General features: G+C 48.3%; 1 protein-coding gene across 2 annotated transcripts in view; it reads right to left on the reverse strand.

The window, feature by feature from the left end:
• Positions 1–13025, reverse strand: part of LOC111157134 (NHS actin remodeling regulator) — a 331564-nt gene extending 318539 nt beyond the window's left edge. For both annotated transcript variants that reach the window (XM_022518380.1, XM_022518379.1), the window contains exon 1: positions 12476–13025. In XM_022518380.1, coding sequence (XP_022374088.1) covers positions 12476–13025 — 550 coding nt within the window. The remainder of the gene's footprint in view (positions 1–12475) is intronic.
• Between the last annotated feature and the right edge of the window lie 3950 nt (positions 13026–16975).

Genomic DNA, 16975 nt, shown 5'->3' on the forward strand with positions numbered 1-16975 from the left:
GCCCAGAATATTTACACTGGTTGAGGAGCCATGGGGACTGGGTTTAATCCATTTTTATACCTAGTTCCTTTTCCCGAGCCCCTAATAATCATGATAAAACAGTAACAAAAATAATAGCACCCACGGCACACACACACTGTATTCTGTGTATGCGTGACACGTGGCTGGCGAGCTCCATGGATAGACTCACTCCGTTTTTACAATGATTCTACGTGGTGAGTACTAATAGTGTCCCATTTCACAGATTTCCCATACTTCACAGATTTTATTCCCAATATTCCCATATTTCATGAAATATGTCCCATATTTCACAGATAAGGAAACTAAGGCACAGAAAGAATTTGTCTAAGATCGCACAGCTGGCAAGTAGTGGAACTGGGAGAATCAAAAGGCAACATATACTTCTACCAGAGAAGTGACCAGGATGAGGAACACAGCCAGGGATCATGACAAAATTCCAGTCCTTCAGGGAGCAAACCTTGAACCTAAGCTTCCTAAGTGGAGGGCTTGATCCAACCAAGCTGAAGGCCACAGAAAAGCATACAGAGCAACTTGGAAAGAAAACAAAGTACAAGGTAAGAAGTCAAGGAAAGACTCTGTGGGGTTTTTTTTGTGTTTTGTTTTATTTTTTACCTTTCCTTCTCACTCAATAGCCATTAAAACATCTCCGCTGACAAATCAAGAAAACCTGAAAGGGCTTCAAATTTACGTCGACAAACCAATACATTGAATAGCTGCTCGCTGTCTTTACTCAAGTGAATCTGTAAGCAAATCCCATTTCTCACCATCTCTTCCCACCCTAGCCCCAGCCTGAGGTTCGCTGGTCTCAGGGTATAGGGCAAAGAGTTAAAATAAAGCTACACAAGTGGCAACCTTACGCAATGTATTTTTCTTCACGCAATTGGATTAGTTTTAATTAGCAAAGGCTAAAACTTTGCCAGATGAGCACTCGTGACATCTGATACCTGAGCAGAGTTCCAACGTCTCTAGTCTCACACAGGAGGCATTTAAGCCAAGTGAAACTCCAAGGAAACCTCTCAGGGTCTCTTCTCGGTCTGCCCACTTACCCAAAACTCTGAAGCATCCATCCAGTGCTCCGGTTTGGGAAGCAGAGAGCCCTAGGACTTCTCATGGAAAAGGATTTCTGCGGTATTTATTCATGCTGCACTTCCCCCCTGCCCCGAAGTTCTTCTCTAGACTCGAACTCTCAACAGACATGCGCCATCTTCCAGTTGAAGCACTGAAGGGGTGAGGAGGGGTTGGCTGAGGCAGAACTCTGATGCGAAATTAAAAAGGAAAATACAGCTTTACTTACATTATTAAAATATAAATACAGGCTTGAGGAACAGAGTCCAGATGCATGCTGGAGAGAAACATAAATATTGATATTAAATTCTAATGAACATTATGTCTCACTGGCTGTCATCCCTCCTCAGAGCTACTAGCTCCTCCATCCCTCAGATGTCTGGCATTAAAAATCAAGAGTAGCTGAACTCCAGAATAGGGCTTCTTATTTCGCAAACCTAAATGCACTTGGAATAATCAGAAATCAGATTTTAAAGAACTTTCTTCATCCTCCGTCTAGGCTTCACGCATCAGCATCGGCTGGAAACACACGTACAAATCAGTATTCCCTGCTACTTCAAAATTTGTCAGAGATGAACACATTCTTTTTTTTTCACATCCTCTAAAATGTTATTTTAGCTTTATCTTAGAAAAACTCCAACTTCTAAGTTAATCCTGGGGCCTCTGAGGCCAGATTCTTATCCCTGTCCCAGCTCCTCCCTAAAGCTCAGCACCACGATGTCATAAACAGCCAGTGCCATGAGACCGAGGGAACTCCACCATCGCAATTTGTCTTGAAAATCTTGGGGCGCCTGGGTGGCTCAGCTGGTTAAGCGTCCAACTCTTGGTTTGGCTCAGGTCATGACCTTGGAATCGTGGGATCAAGCCCCACATCGGGCTCTGCACTCAGCAGAGAGGCTGCTTCAAGATTCTCTGTCTCTCCCTCTGCCCTCCCTGCCCCACTGGTGCTCTCTCGTGTGTGCAGGTGCTCTCTAAATAAATAAATCTTTAAAAAAGGGTCTAGTTGGCCATGGTGAGGATTTTGCTTTCCACTCGGAGTGAAATGGGGACTCATTGGAATGTTTTCAACCTAGGAGTAACATGATTGACTTAGAGTTGAAAATCTGATACATGAAAAATCTGATACAAGAAAATCTGATACAAGAAAAAATCTGATACATGGAATCATTAGTTCTCAGTCTGATCCTACTGAAGAACCCTCAAAGCCCCCGTGGAAAGAATTCTCTTCTCTTCTGTGCCCACAGTCATAGAACGGGCCTGGTAGGGGCTAGTGTCAGGGCACCAGAGCTCAAACAGTGCTCTCGTAACTCCAACTGGTATTCTCTACTTGAAGCGAGGAAACGGTCTGTATCTTTAATAGGGGTGTGGGTTACACAGGTGAAACTCACCAAACCACACACTTGAGAGCTGTACATTTCATCATATGGAAATTCAACCTTGATTTCTTTTTAAAAAGAGTACCAGAACATCTTTTAAAATTTTCCAAGGTAGCAAAATAAGATTAATCAACAAAACTCTAGAAGTGCCGACTTCCTGGACATTCAGAAGTGGCTTTACGAAAGGCATTAGATGTATGTGAGAATTTGCTTGTGCTCCTCCTAGAAGGAGCACAACACGTTCTAACATGGTTTCCTTTGAAGCAAGTCTGGCAGGGTAAGAGGGGAGGAGAGCTTTCCATTCCTTTTCAATTTTATGCCCCTCTGTATGGGCTGCATCGTCTAGCCCTAAAACATGAAACAAAAAAATGTCAACAGCTCTAAAGCAGATCCAACCACGTCTCATTCCTTCTGCCAAACCACTACCTCTCATCAGAAAAACTGCCAACAGCCTCCCACTTGTTCCCCCTGCTTCTACTCCTGCCTCCCCCTCCTGACTCCCCGCGCGCCTGCCGTCCCACACAGCCTCTTCATATCACAATAGCCAACGTGATCCTTTTCAACTCTAAGTCAATCATGTTACTCCTCGGTTGAAAACATTCCAAGGAGTCCCCATTTCACTCCGAGTGGAAAGCAAAATCCTCACCATAGCCAACTAGACCCTCCATGAGCCACCTCCCCGGCCTCCTCTCCTCCCACTCTTCTCCTTACTCACTCTACATGTACCACACTGGCCCGCTCGCCATCCCTCCAGCGGGCCAAGCACGTTCTCCCTCCACTAGAGCCCTCTTCCTCCAGCTGCCCACGTCATTAACTCCGTCACCTCTTGCCAATCTGCACTCAAACACTGCGTCCTTAAGGAGGCCCGCCCGACCACACCATGGCAAACAGCAACCCCGGGCCAGTCCCCTGGCTGGCCCTCACCCTGCTCTAGTTTCTGTTTGCCCAGAACACACCTCCTAAAATGCTTTGTAAATCTGCTGAAAGGTATGTTTGTTTCTTTAGGTTTGTTCTTTAGGTTTTGTCTCCCTCCTCTGAAAGCTGTTGGTAACTTTTTGCTCACTGATGGAGCTCAAGTGCCTACAGCAGTGCCTGGCAGAGAAGAAATGCATGAACCTAAATGATAAGATCGCTGGTCAAATGGTTTTTATTTCTACACTTTTCTACATAACAAAAAGCGCACGAAGAGCTCGGAGATCCTGGGAGTCCTCTGACCATGCACGGGGACACAGGCTGCTTGCCCAGTGGTCTCCTTGCCCCCAGACCAGCCAGGTCACAGTTTTAGGCACAGGTTTCACCTAGTTGGACGAAATTAACACATGCCTCCCACTCTGCGTGATCCAATGATAGCAGCGATAAAATAAGAGCCAATAATTAGCAGGGGCTCACCATGTGCCAGGCATTGCTCCCAGCACCCGTGCACCCTGGCTCCTTCCATCCCGTCGACAACTGGATGCGACAGGTACCACTTTTATCTCCATCCCATAACAGTCAAAAAGAAATACTCAGAAAATTGCCCAAAGTCATACAGCCGTAAGGTGGTGGAGCTAGGATGTGAAGCCTGGTGGTCTGACTTCAGAGCCCAGGCTCTTAGCCACATTCTCTCTTGCTTCTCCGCAATTAGATAAACCAGACACTTGCCAACCTCACTCAAATTGAGCCTAAGCAAATGCTAAAGGTCATGAATCCCAAACCTTTCTTAAGGAACAGGTGATAAGGACATGAGCTATCATAGAAGAAAGAGATAAGCTCTCTGATTCTCTGCCTTTTACAAAACCAGGCACTTTGGAGTCTGAGAAATGGACCCTAGGACCCAGAGAGTCCCCTTGCAGTCCAAGGCTGCAGTCACTCTATGGCCAAAACACCAAAGCAGATTCCCCAAAATAAACTCTTCATCCACTCTATACAAGAAAACTTAAATGGCCCCTCTGATGGCTGCAGGCGAGTCCAGTTTGAGCCAGACTAACCTCATTTCCCTTTTGAGTAGGGTTATTAGACTGCAAGATCAAAGGGATGCTACAGACATATGGTATCTTGATTTCAGCAAACCATTTGACAATTGCTCATGATGATAGATCTTGTGGGCAAGGTGGAGAAATGTGGTTTTAATGGGAAGGTGGGGGGTACATTTGCGGCTGCTGCAACAATGGTACCCGAGGAATGCTGTTGAACAGACATCAGCTTGGAGGGACACTGCCAGTACTGCCTGCCAATGGACCCCATCCTTGAGTCCATCTGAACAATCATTTTATCAGAGATGTGGATGATGGGCTAGAATCATGTTTATGATGTCTGCAGAGAGCAAAATGCTGTGGGCAACAGCTGACACAGTGAATCAAGACTTTAAACCATCACCACTGATTGGAAATGAAAGAGCAAAGCAAGCAAGATTCAATTCAACAGAGACAATGGGAGAGTCTTGTGAAATTTAAGTTCAAAATCCCAAGTGCACAATGGGATAGGGGAAACCTCGTGTAAAAGAACTGCTGCTGTAAAGCAAAGTCGCGGGCCATAAAAGCAATACAACAATGCAGCAACAATGTCGTGCGACGGTTAAAATAGCAGGGGCCTGGGCCACCTTCGTCCTAACAGGGCATCCATATGAACAAAGGAATGGGTCCATTTGTGCTCTGCAACCCTGGGCAGGAGGTTGGATTTGATAGATACTTAGGTCTTTCCCAACTCTGGGATCCAAGATTCTCCTACTCTTGGGAAATTCATTTTATTCGTGGTTAGTTTCACATTCAAGGACTTAGGTACTTATAACTAAGTAATCTCTCAGTGTATGGATGTCCAGGTCCTCAGATTCCTGTTTCCAGACACACAAACCTTCTCATTTTCATCAGTGAATTGAGTGATGGACATTAATGTCAGAAACAAAAATTGACCACGCCTGTCTCACTCATTCAACAAAGTTGAGCCAGATGGGCTCTCTGCCCTTTGTGGCCTTGTGGTCTGGTAGAAGGGCTCTCCAAAACCTTTTTTCCACAAATTCAGACCTTAGAATGAGAGCCTTACATTGAAAAACCACTCTTACCTCATTATTTTTTATTTCACTTATTATTAGGATAAGATTTATGAGGAATTCTTGATACAAAAAGAACTTTCAGGAATCTTTGCGATTGATGGTTTTGTCCAGGCATACTCTTCCCATGATTTTTTAATAGAATGTCCTACAAAAATCTCATGTTACACGAGTTTTAATAGTAAAAAGTCACAAAAGAAAAAAATAAAACTGAGCTGTCAAAATAAAATTCCAACTACATTCAAAATCATCTTTGTCCCTAAAATTTCAATTATATGAAGTCAATGACTCCTTAAGACTCTTGGACAATAGGAGAGATTTCATATGTCATTGCAATTTAAAGGTAATGCCCATTAAAGGTAGACCAGAAGCTCTGAGACTCCAGACATTTCTGAAAGCTTATGTGGAATTTACACTTTCCTGATGGCATTATGTGGGAAAGGCCTCCACAAACAGGAAGAAAGAAATCTTTTTTGTTACCGTCTTAGCATTATCAGCCCCAAAGAATCTCAAGGATTTCCTAGGTAAAGTAGTTCAGTAGTTTTGATTTAAAAGCCCAATCCAGTACAAGAAAGGTCTAGAAGGAAATGTGTTGCTGTTACGAGTTATGAGGAAATTACAACCATGAATTATTAACCTTTGAAAGATTGCTTTCTTCTCAGTTGTTCTGTGATGGATTTAAAAGCAGCTTTCAATGGAGCTGTTAGGATCTCCTAATGCATCAGAGAAGCTCGCTGAGCAGAGACAGGAGGAAAAGAAATCTAACCACAGTTACTCAAACATCCAAAAAAACGCATTAACCAGACTACAAATGGTTTTGCAAGTGGTAGAATGAACAGAATGGGAGAGGAAAAGGATCATCCCCCCAAGAGCGGAATGAGCCCAAAATGATGGAATTACCCAATGTGTTATTTCCTAGTATCTTTCTGGGTTTACCAGTTTCTGTGTCTGCTCTGGCTGAAATTATGCTTCACAAATAGGGAGCTGGGATCTCCTGGGGCCATCACTGACTCCATTCGCAGGACCGTGAACAGTACTCTCAAAGGCTGCCCGATGGAACACTGAAGAACTAAGTGGATGCATCTTCATCATAGTAGACTTGAGTTCCTTCCATGTCTCTTCTCACCCCTGAAGCACTGAGGATATCCTGTAAAGGGTAAGAAGTTATCTCCAGACCCACTGGAGAGCATCTGGGAGGGGCTGGGCATGTGGCTAATATTAATAATCTGGGGATACATAGTTCAAGGAAAAAGAGTGAGAAATATCACCTCTACTATACTCCTGGCCTTAGGTCTTTGCCTTCATAGTTCAAAAATTAAACAGATTGTTTTGATCTGAGTTCCCCCAGATCCAATGAGTGCAAGTATAACCCCAAGAACCACCTGCAGAGATATGAGAAAGTGAGATGGGAATGGAAGACAGAGAATACATAGTACATTTTCACATAAGTCAGCACTTCGGGGCAACCAGAGCTCAGTTCTACTGGGGAGCCCTGAGAGATAGCATGCAACATGCAAGGGAACTGGGGCATTCGCCCACGAGTGCCCCATCCATCATCGGTCGGCTACTGCTGCAGGGGCATTTAACTCGCTGGCACTTCTGGTTTTCCCCCTGTTCAAGATCAACCATGGTCCACTGGCCAAGGGTAAAAAGCCCTAAGCAGAGTTAGGAGTTTATAGTCAGTAGCCTTCAGCATGGCGGGGGGCGGGGGTGGCCGAAGGAATACAGACAGAGCACCAACACTGTCTGCTGTCCAGAATGAGAAAATCTATCATAAAAGTTAGGACACAGTTCTAGAAAACTTGTAGGTGGAGGGGTGGTAAGCAAGCAATCGGGTTCCACTTCATGGAGAAGATAATATGCTGGTGAGTATCAAAGAATGAGTAGGAATTAATCAGTGAAATGTTCCAGAAGGAAAGAGTAGTATACACAAAGGCATGAAGAATGAAAAAACCTGGCAAGTTGGGGAACACCCAGTAGTTCAGTATGGCTGGATTAGGGTAATAGATGGAGAAGGCAGAGAGGGACACTGGGGAGAAGAGCAGGAGATGGAGCTTGGCACAGAGACAGAGGCATATTGAGAAGGGCCTTGACTTTAATATAGTAATTCCCCTGGATTTGTGTAGTGGTACATGGGAGAAAAGTCTAGTACTTGAAACACAGCTTGTGAACTCAGACCTGGGTCCTAATTCTAGGCTCCAGCACTTTCTAGCTGTTGCTACCTGGAGCAAGTTGCTAACCTTTAGTAAAGTGGGAAAATAACAGTACCTCTCTCACAGAGTTATTGTGAAAATAAGGTAATTCATATAAATGCCTTAGCATAAAGCCCAACATATAGAACTCAATAAATATCAGCTCAAAAATAAAATCAATCCACTCAGTAGAGGATAAAAGTTCACTGCAGTGCAATGAAGAAAAGTTCTTTTCGTTAAGTGGCAATGGATTAATTGCACATCAATAAGGAGAAAACTAATCTTGACCCCCTACCTCACATCACTTGCAAATATCAATGCCATATGACTTGTGGATGTAAATGACAAAGGCAAAACAAAAAAAAATGTCTAGAACATGGAAGAATATCTTTATGAACTTGGGGTCAGTGAGGAATTCATTGACGAGCAAACAAAACAGAACACAGAAACGCTAACCATAAAGAAAAAGATTGATAAACCTAACTATGTAAAAATAAGAACGTTTACTCACCAAAAGATAACACTAAGAGGGGCGCCTGAGTGGCTCAGTGGGATAGAGCCTCTGCCGTTGGCTCAGGTCATGATCTTGGGATCCTGAGATCGAGCCCCGTATCCCCCACATCGGGCTCTGTGCTCAGTGGGGAGCCTGCTTCCTGCTCTCTCTCTGCCTGCCTCTCTGCCTCCTTGTGATCTCTGTCTGTCAAATGAATAAATAAAATCTTAAAAAAAAAAAAAAAGATAACACTAAGAGAGTAAAAAGGCAAGCCACGGAGTTAGGGAAGGTATTTGCAGTATCTAGAGCTCACACATGAAGCATATCCACAGTATATAAAGAACACCTTCAATTTTAAAAGGTACCAAAAAAACTTACCGAAAAATGAGCAAAGGCCATGAACAGGCAGTTAACAAAACAGCATATCCAAAGAGCCAAAAATATATATGAAAAAGTGTTCAATCTCACAAGCTATCAGAAAAATGCAAATTAAAACTAAAACAAGAACTTTATTACCTACCCACCAGGGTAGCTTTAGTTAAAAAGACAGTATCAGTGTTGGTGAGGATGCGGAGCAACTGGAACTTCGAGGAGTATAAACTGGTACAACCAGTTTAGAAAACTGGCAGGTGGTAACTACTAAAGCCAATACCCATCCCCTGTGCACCAGCAATTCTACACTTAAATATATACCAAACAGCTGTGGCAACATTAGCTCATCAAAACACATGTGAAAAAATGCAATAGTCCTAAACTGGAAACAACCCAAATGTCCATCATCAGGAGAACAGATCAATGAATTGTGGAGTACACACATGATGCACAATTCTCTTCAGCAATGAGAATGAGCAATCTGCCATCTGTGCAACAAATTGGAAGAATGTTATGTAATCTTGTATCTAGCACTGTTAACCCAACAAGCAGATAGGATGTGACTCCACTTACATAAAGTTCAAAACCAAGACAATCTCATTGAGGGGGGTAGAAGTCAGAATAGTGGTTACCTTTGGTGGGGGGGGGGGGGTTAAAGGCCTGTGGAAGAGGTTTCAGGAAAAAGTAGTGCTTTTTTTCTAAGGCTGGATAATGGTTACAAGAGTTGTACATTTATGGTCTCTGCACTTTTCTGTAGGAATGTTAAAGTTTATTACAAAACTTCCTTTAAAACTCAGTGACAAATACAAGCAACGGCAACCAAAAAGCCAACGACATTAAAATGTCTAAGGATGAATGGCTTGGGGTCGAGGCTCGTGAAGTAATTCCAAAGTCTCAGGTTTTAGTGACTGAAAAGCTGGACGTACTTCAAGTTTATGACCATAAATCTCAGAGGGCTCTCAACACAGCCAGGTAATCCCGCTGCACTTCCTTACTGCATCCAGGTTCCCTCCCTGAGACAACATTAACACCCAGCCTGCTCTCCTCACATTACCAACACCATCTCAGCTGAGGACCTCCCTATGCACGCACTGAGAAAAATCAATGTAATTGTGTAAGAGCACCCCCCACCACCAGCTCAGCAGCCCTCAGCCATCTCTACCCCTATGTCTCACACTCACATCTCCAGTCTGGGTCTCTCTCTTGAGCTCAGAACTCACACATCTAACTGTCTAAGACACATAAGGCATCTCAAGTTGATATGGCAAAAATACAAAACTACTGATGTCACGTGCATGCGTGTGCGCACACACCCAATAAAATATCCATTCTTCCACTAGCCTTACCCATTTCTGGAAATAGTACCATCTTAAGACCAAAAAAAAAAAAAACAACCCAAAACTAGAAGCCATCCATAATTATTTTTTTCCAATGATACCTTATACCCAATCCAATTAATAAATCCTGTCAATTCAGAGGGGCTATGGGTGGACTACCAGTGGCATCTACTACATTATACGTCTCCCTTTAGCACTGGCCAAAGCCTAAGGGAGTTTCAAAGGGAGAGGAAACCTAGAAGTGACTCACACTCCCTTTTCTCCTCATTTGAAGGTATCTGGGTGCCTCTATACTCCCTGGATAGCCTTCCCACACCGGCCATCGTCCCTTCGTAGTCTGCATGACTTTTGCAGGGGTGACATGATCCGACATACACTTCAGTGAAATCACTCCGGAGGCAAGGCTGGAGGCTGGTAGACCAGTTAGACGGTGTGACTGGTAATGGTGGTCAGGACTAGGGAGGTATCTATAGGACTTTGAAAAGTGGTAGGACTCTGAATTGACAGGATTTATTAATCGGATTGGGTATAAGGTATCATTGGAAAAAAATAATTATGGATGACTTCTAGTTTGGGGGTTTTTTGGGTGCCATCCAAAATTTATATGGACAAGAGAAAGGTCTGGACACAAAGTGTGGAGATAATAGTTTAGAAAAATTCAAAAATAAGAGATTTTAAGTTCATCCCTGGGTATTAATTAGCCCCATCTTTATTTATCTATTCATGTATAAATACGTATAAAGAGTATATAGCCATCAAAAATCCTCGCTTTTCTCCCTCAATCATTAGTCTGCACTCTTGTAAAAGGGCCTTAAAGGGCTGTGTTAAATGCCAGATACGTGAGGGCCCTCTGCTCTCTCTAAAGCAAGAGGGGAGAAAGGAGCACTTTCCCTTCCAGCACGGGGGTTCACTTGTGTGAGATCTAATTTAAGGAGTGATGTGCCCCCCACACACACGCACAGAAATGTATGCACCACTCAACGGTCCGCAAAACTTCCCTCCAGTTCTTCTGAAGTTACCACTCACCCCAAACGCACTCCCCAGATATCAGCGCTGTAGAAAGTGAAGGGCTTGTCCCTGCTGTGTCGTTCGGGTTTCTTTTTTCTTTTTTTGTTTTTAAGGAGGCAGGATTAAAGCGCTCATTTCAAGTCCCAAAAGTAAAATACAACTTGGCCTACGGCAGTCCTAATTCTTTCCAGAACTCATCCCGGAATTGCCCTTTTAAACAACCAGTCATTAACCCAACTCTGGGTCTTTTATAGCTGCGAAAACCGATCGCGCACATCATTTATTCATTACGCTTATTATTATCGATACTGCAGAAAAGCAGCGGATTCCCGGGGCGCAGTGCAAAGGGGTCTTTGTTGGGGGGGGAGGTCCGCGAGTGGGGGGCGTCGGGGAGGAGGCTGGGGCTGGGTCACAGGGCAGAGGTGCCCGGAAATCCCCGAGGAAGGATGCCGCGACAGCGCCCCCGCCTCGCGCGCTCCGCGGCCACCGCGCTCGGGCGCAGCTGCTGCAGCACCCGAGGAAGCTTCTTATGTAAGTCAGAGCCGCTGACATCACCTTCGCCGCGAGCGTCGCAGCCGGACTAGGCGCCAAAGGACCGGCGCGCCGGCCTAGCGCCCCCGCCCACCGTCGGTTCGTTCCTAAAGGATGCGGCCGCCGCCTGATTCGACCGAGCGTGCGCCAAGGGACCCTGCTGAGCGCCCCTGGGAGGGCAGATGACACAGAATGACATTGACTGGGAGCCCTAGGGTGTCGCCAGAGTGAAGTTAAAGGGCAGCAAAGATGCCCAAGGGTCTTCCACACGCGGGGAGATTGGGGCGACAGCACACGGTGGGGGCGGGGGGACGGGGACACGCCTCCCCGATCCTCAGAAGGCGGACGGCTCGGAGAGCCATTTAGTAGGGCTCCAGTGCCGGCGGGCGCAGGAAAAGATGCCCCGGGCCTGGGACACTCCTGCCTCCACGCCCATCCCCGCGGCCCCGCCGGGCCACAAGGTTAGAGCAGAGGCTTCCGAGTTCACTCGCTCCGCGAGCCGCGCCGCGCTACGCAAGCGCAAGGCGCAAGTTCGGGGCTCGGCGCAGACCCTGAGGTAACCGCGAGAGTGACAAAACCGCTACGACGTTCCAATAGCCCAAAAAGGACGCTCACTACTCCTCGAGCCCCCCCAAGCACGCATGGAGGGCACTACAGGGCTCGGGGCTGGGCTGCTGGAAACCACAGGAGTTGCACCAACCCCCCACCCCCACCCCCGGGGAAGGCGAGTCCCGGGAATGAATGACAGTCCCCTCTGCCTCCTGTGTCCCCAACCCTCTCCTTCTCAGCCCGCAGCTGCCCACGAGTTCCCAGGCCGCCCCTTTAACTTTCTACCCCTCCCCGCCCCCCGCCGCGGCCGCATCTCCGCCGCCAGCCCAGCGGGAACTCCCAGCTCCGGGAGGACTGGGGTGGGTCCCAGGGGAAGGGGGGGCGGCGGCGAGAGTGAGGTGCAGGCTGCAGCGGGCGCGGCGCCGCGGGGTGGGATTGCGGCGACCGGGGAGGGCGCGAGGGCGCGGCGCCGGAGCGCCGGGCGGGCGGACGGCGCGGGTACTCACGCACTGCCTCCTGCTTGGGGTCCAGCGTGCCGAGGACGCGCTGCACGCCGCCGAGCTTGCCCTGCAGCGCCCAGACGCGGCGGTGGGTCAGCTGGATGTCGCTCTCGAGCTCCTGGAAGAGGCTGCACGCGTGCCGGGCCACGTCCGAGAGCTGCCGGAGGACGCGGGCCAGCGCGGCGTTGCTGACCGCGCACAAGTCCAGCATGAGCAGCACGGCCGCGGCCGCCGCCGTGGACGCTTCTCCAGCCGCGGTCGCCGCCTCGGCGACCCCCGCCGCGCTCTCCTCGCCCGCCGCTGGCGCCTCTCCGTGCGGCGGCTGCGCCTGGTCGGTCGGCGCGGGCAGCGGCGGCGGCGGCGGCCCGGGAGGCGCGGGGGGCGCGCGGGCAGGATCCTCCGGCCCCGGCGCCACGGCCTCGTCCCGTCGGCCGGGCGGCTGCAGGGGCGGCGGCGGCTCCGCGCTGCCTCCGTTAGCGTCCTCCGCCGGGCCGAGCGCCGGGCGCCGCTGCCGGCACAGCCACTGCGGCTCCACGATCCTCTTAGCGAAAGGCATCCCGCGAAGCCGGGCCGCGACTTTCTGGTCTCCTCAAAGCGCCCCTTGCGAGCGGGGAACCGGGCGCGCCCACCTGGGCGGAGAGGGAGCAGGAGTCGGGCAAAGGCTCCACCGGGCGGTCCGGAGACGCGGGGGCTCCTCCGCTCACCTGGTCTCCTCTTCTTCCCCGCCCCTCTAGCAAATCAGTCCACCTGGTCCTCCTCCGGGCGCACCGTTCCCTGGGTAGGATGACAAGAGCGGGGCACAGAAATCCCGGGGTGCGCCTGGGCTCTCCTCACTTGCTTCCAACCCGGGTCGGCTGGCTCAGCTCCATCATTCCTGCCTCGCCGCCGCCGCCCCGGCCGCTGCCGCCGCCACCGCCTATATAAATGGGCGTGTATATGTGTGTGTGTGTACGTGCGTGTGTGTGTGTCTGTCTCCGTGTGAGTGTGTGCGCGCGCCTCAGTTTGAAAGTACCCCGGCGCAGGCCTCTCCCCGCGCGCCCCTCGGCCGCTCCGGGGAGCGACTGCGCCCGGGATCTCACTCCCTCTCTGGGCGGGGAGGAGGTTTCGGAAAGGCGCTTTGAAAACCCGGAGAGAGGAATCCGCCTCCAGCCCAGCTCAGGAGGCGGCGCGGGGGCGGCGGGGCGGACGCAGGGCGGAGGGAGGCCGGGGCGAAGGGGGCGCAGCGCCCTGTGCGGCCGCTGGGAGTCACTGGTGGCCTCGCCGCGCCCGGCGCGCTCCGACGCAAAGGCACTCGCGTCCAAGGGGTTAGGATTGAGACTCTCAGCGTAGTGGGGGCGGGGAGCCCTCAAATTGGGGTTGGGGGTGTGGGTAGCAAGCGCAGAGGCAGGAGGGTGGGGTATTGGGGGTGCGGCAGATTTGGCGTGTTGAAGCAAGGTGCCTCGCCGAATTCCAGCTCTGAGCAAGTCCTTTGGGTTCTTAGCAAGAAAAACTGGGCTGCCCCTCTGAGAGCCCGGGGCCCCGTAAGCTGGTGAGACAGCTGGGGTGGGAGGTGACGAGGCTTGCGCGCTTCCCAGAGTAGCCGGGGTGCTGTTGATGCCTCTTCCCAGGCAACTCTTGGCCGCCTGCGCTGGGCCAGGTGTCTAAAGAGTATCATGAATGAGGCCCAAACCACCAATGAGCGAAAGCCCCGGAAAACTGCTTGCAAAGTTCATTGGCACCTTAGGTGAGATAAGCCGGATCACCTGCGTGTTACCCTACTGGGCTAATCATACGCAGGGATTTTCGAGTTCTCTATCAGAGAGGATTCACAGAAGAAAGTTTTCCCCTTCGGTTAACTGAAAGGTGTAATTTCTAAAAATGCACGTATTTCGACTGCTGCAGTCCACAGGCTGGATGCTGTCAGCCTAAAACCTAAAAAAAGAGTTTGGGAAATGTTAATAAAACACATGCTTTCATCCCTCCAAAAAGAATACTGTAAAAATATTTTTTTTATTTTAAAGCCACAAGCCAGATCTTGGGAATGCAGCCTTCATTTCATGTGTCTAAAGAGAACATGGAAAAAATATGTTTTATGGCAACAATAAAGTTCTCCAGCCCTGCGGTGGTGCCTCCTCTCTTCTCTCCCTGCCTTTAGTGGGAGCCTGCACAGAGCCCCCACAGTCAGCCCTTTGGACCGGCCCACACTTTGGTTATAAAGGCTTCAACAGACCCTTCCTTCTCTTAGTCTACCAAAAAAAAAAAATTAATAACATTCTGGCAAGGGAATGTCCTTGTTCATAAAAGATCCAGGGTGGGAATTTGAGGGGAAAGGGTCATGATGTCAGCAAGGTATACATAAAGGGTCCGGTAACATCGACAAGAACAATGATGATAATAGTCATGTGTATGTCCAAAGACAGAGAAAAAGAATATGCAAAATGGGCAAAATAATGAGTCTAGGTAAAGGGCATTTTTGGAGTCGTCATACATTTCTTACAACTTTACAGTTGGTTTTGTTTCCAAACAATAAATGAAAGAAGAAAATATTTTGAGAAAGGGTCTTTCCGGAGTTGTTTTTTATCTCACAAGTCTCAAAAGCTTAGAGCTTGTTGTTTTCAAACTCAGCTTGACTTTTTAATATGTTCAAAATTCTGAACATGAGCTCTGCTAGGTGGACAAGCCACACACTCCTCCCTAAACATACTGAGGCATAAAGAACAATGAGGAGTTTTAAAGGCATCCAGTTAGCAAGCCTTGTGTCAAGTCTGCCCTACCTCTCACTCCCCCTCACCCAGCACTGTCCTGTTAACAGCACTCGGGGGCACGGGGGAGTGGGCCCTGCTGAGCACTGACAGGGGCCATGAGCAGCTTGGGCTGTCACTCGAAGAGGAGCTTGGGATCGTTGGTGAGTTCCTTCTTGGGCCTCAGGGCCCCTGCAGCACACTGCCAGGCTTGATTGAAGGAGAGGGCAAAAGCGTCTGGCAGGAGAGGAAGAGTCTTCGTCTTCCTCCAGGTCCATGAGGAGGAGGCTTCCAGGGGGTAATTAAGTTCAAGAACAGGCTAGGGACCTTGGTGTCTGCCCCGAAGTGGTCAGCATAGACTGAAGTCAAGATTTCAAAATGATCCAAAGCACACTTCAACTATGCAAAAAAGAAAACTCTCTGTGTAATCTCCTGGACTCCTAGTCATGTGCTAATAAAGCCATTTGGTTCAAAATTAAAAGCTTTGATTTTGGTGTTTGATCCCCTTCGTTCTTAGTCCACTGTAAAGTATGGATAAAGGTACCTTCAGAATGGCGATCGCTCTACATCTGGAACACCACCTAATTAAAACTATATGTTAGCTATGCGAGGACAGCTTTAAGGTAGCCTCCCAGCCTCACTGTACCTCTTTCCATTTTAAGCCCCTCCTATGTGACCTACCTTCCCCACGTGCACACACACACATTCTTCAGTTTAGTTCCTAATGTATAGAACTGAAATACTGAAATCAATAAAAGTGTAGCAACCACATGTAATCATGATGAGATGTATGAATATTCTTAACGCTGATGAGTTTTCCGCACATCCAGGAGCTGTGCCTTCCCTACTCAAATCCCTGATCGCACCATTTTACTCCAGCGTTTCCCACAAAAACCTGCTGAAATCAAGGCTGGTGTTTGACGACTGACTGCTATACCTACTTACGTGCGTGCTCATCTCTCCTGATCACATACCGCTCCCCCATGTGCCCCTTTACTAGCATGATCTTGGAGCCAAATGGAAAGGAAAGGCAGCATTTAAGAAAAAACAAAAAACAAAAAAAACCCATGGCCTGATCCCCAGCAAAGTCATGCAGCTCAAAGGCCAGTACACTTCCCCCATAGATGCTAATGTTCGGTCAGTATAAACCTAAGGCCATTGTAAAATGAATGAAACACCCCATCTATGTCACCACGCCCCACAGTCACGCTCCTGCTGGCTGTAGCCCAGTGGGAACCAGTGCCAACAGTCGAGTTCCTCTAGAGCCTCCCAAGCAACAAAACAGATTCCTGAAACATTCTTCACCAAAAATGTCTGCTCTGTTTCAAATATCCCAGCCCTGATGCTGCACCGCCATTACTTCTGCTTGAAAAATATTTCTTTTGTCTAAGAAATTCCAGGAGATACATGGGCTTGTTAGCACAATCACGTAATTACAGGGACTGGAGTCTCCCTTCCCCCACCCAGTGGCACCTATTCCGCACCTAATCACTCTAATTCACTCCTAAAAGCCCTGCCGCTAAGTAAAAAGCTGTTAAATAAAAAGTATTTCCATTAATTTTATTGGGGAAAATTATGAGCATTCCATCCCAACCCAGGTTACCCAAACCACTCTAAAGATGGAAAAATATATTAAGTTTAGATAAGGAAAAACAACAATGTTGGAGTAAATGAATATGGTATGTCCATAGCACGTCACGTTGAAATGTCTCGTAACGGAGGTGCATTGTACTTGCTGAAGGACGAAGAGCGGATCTGAGAGTGGGTAGCAGTGGCTGGCGGAGGA

This window comes from Enhydra lutris, unplaced genomic scaffold (genome assembly GCF_002288905.1).
Source record: "Enhydra lutris kenyoni isolate GAN:26980312 unplaced genomic scaffold, ASM228890v2 scaffoldscaffold52, whole genome shotgun sequence".
NCBI classification, from domain to species: Eukaryota; Metazoa; Chordata; class Mammalia; order Carnivora; family Mustelidae; genus Enhydra; species Enhydra lutris.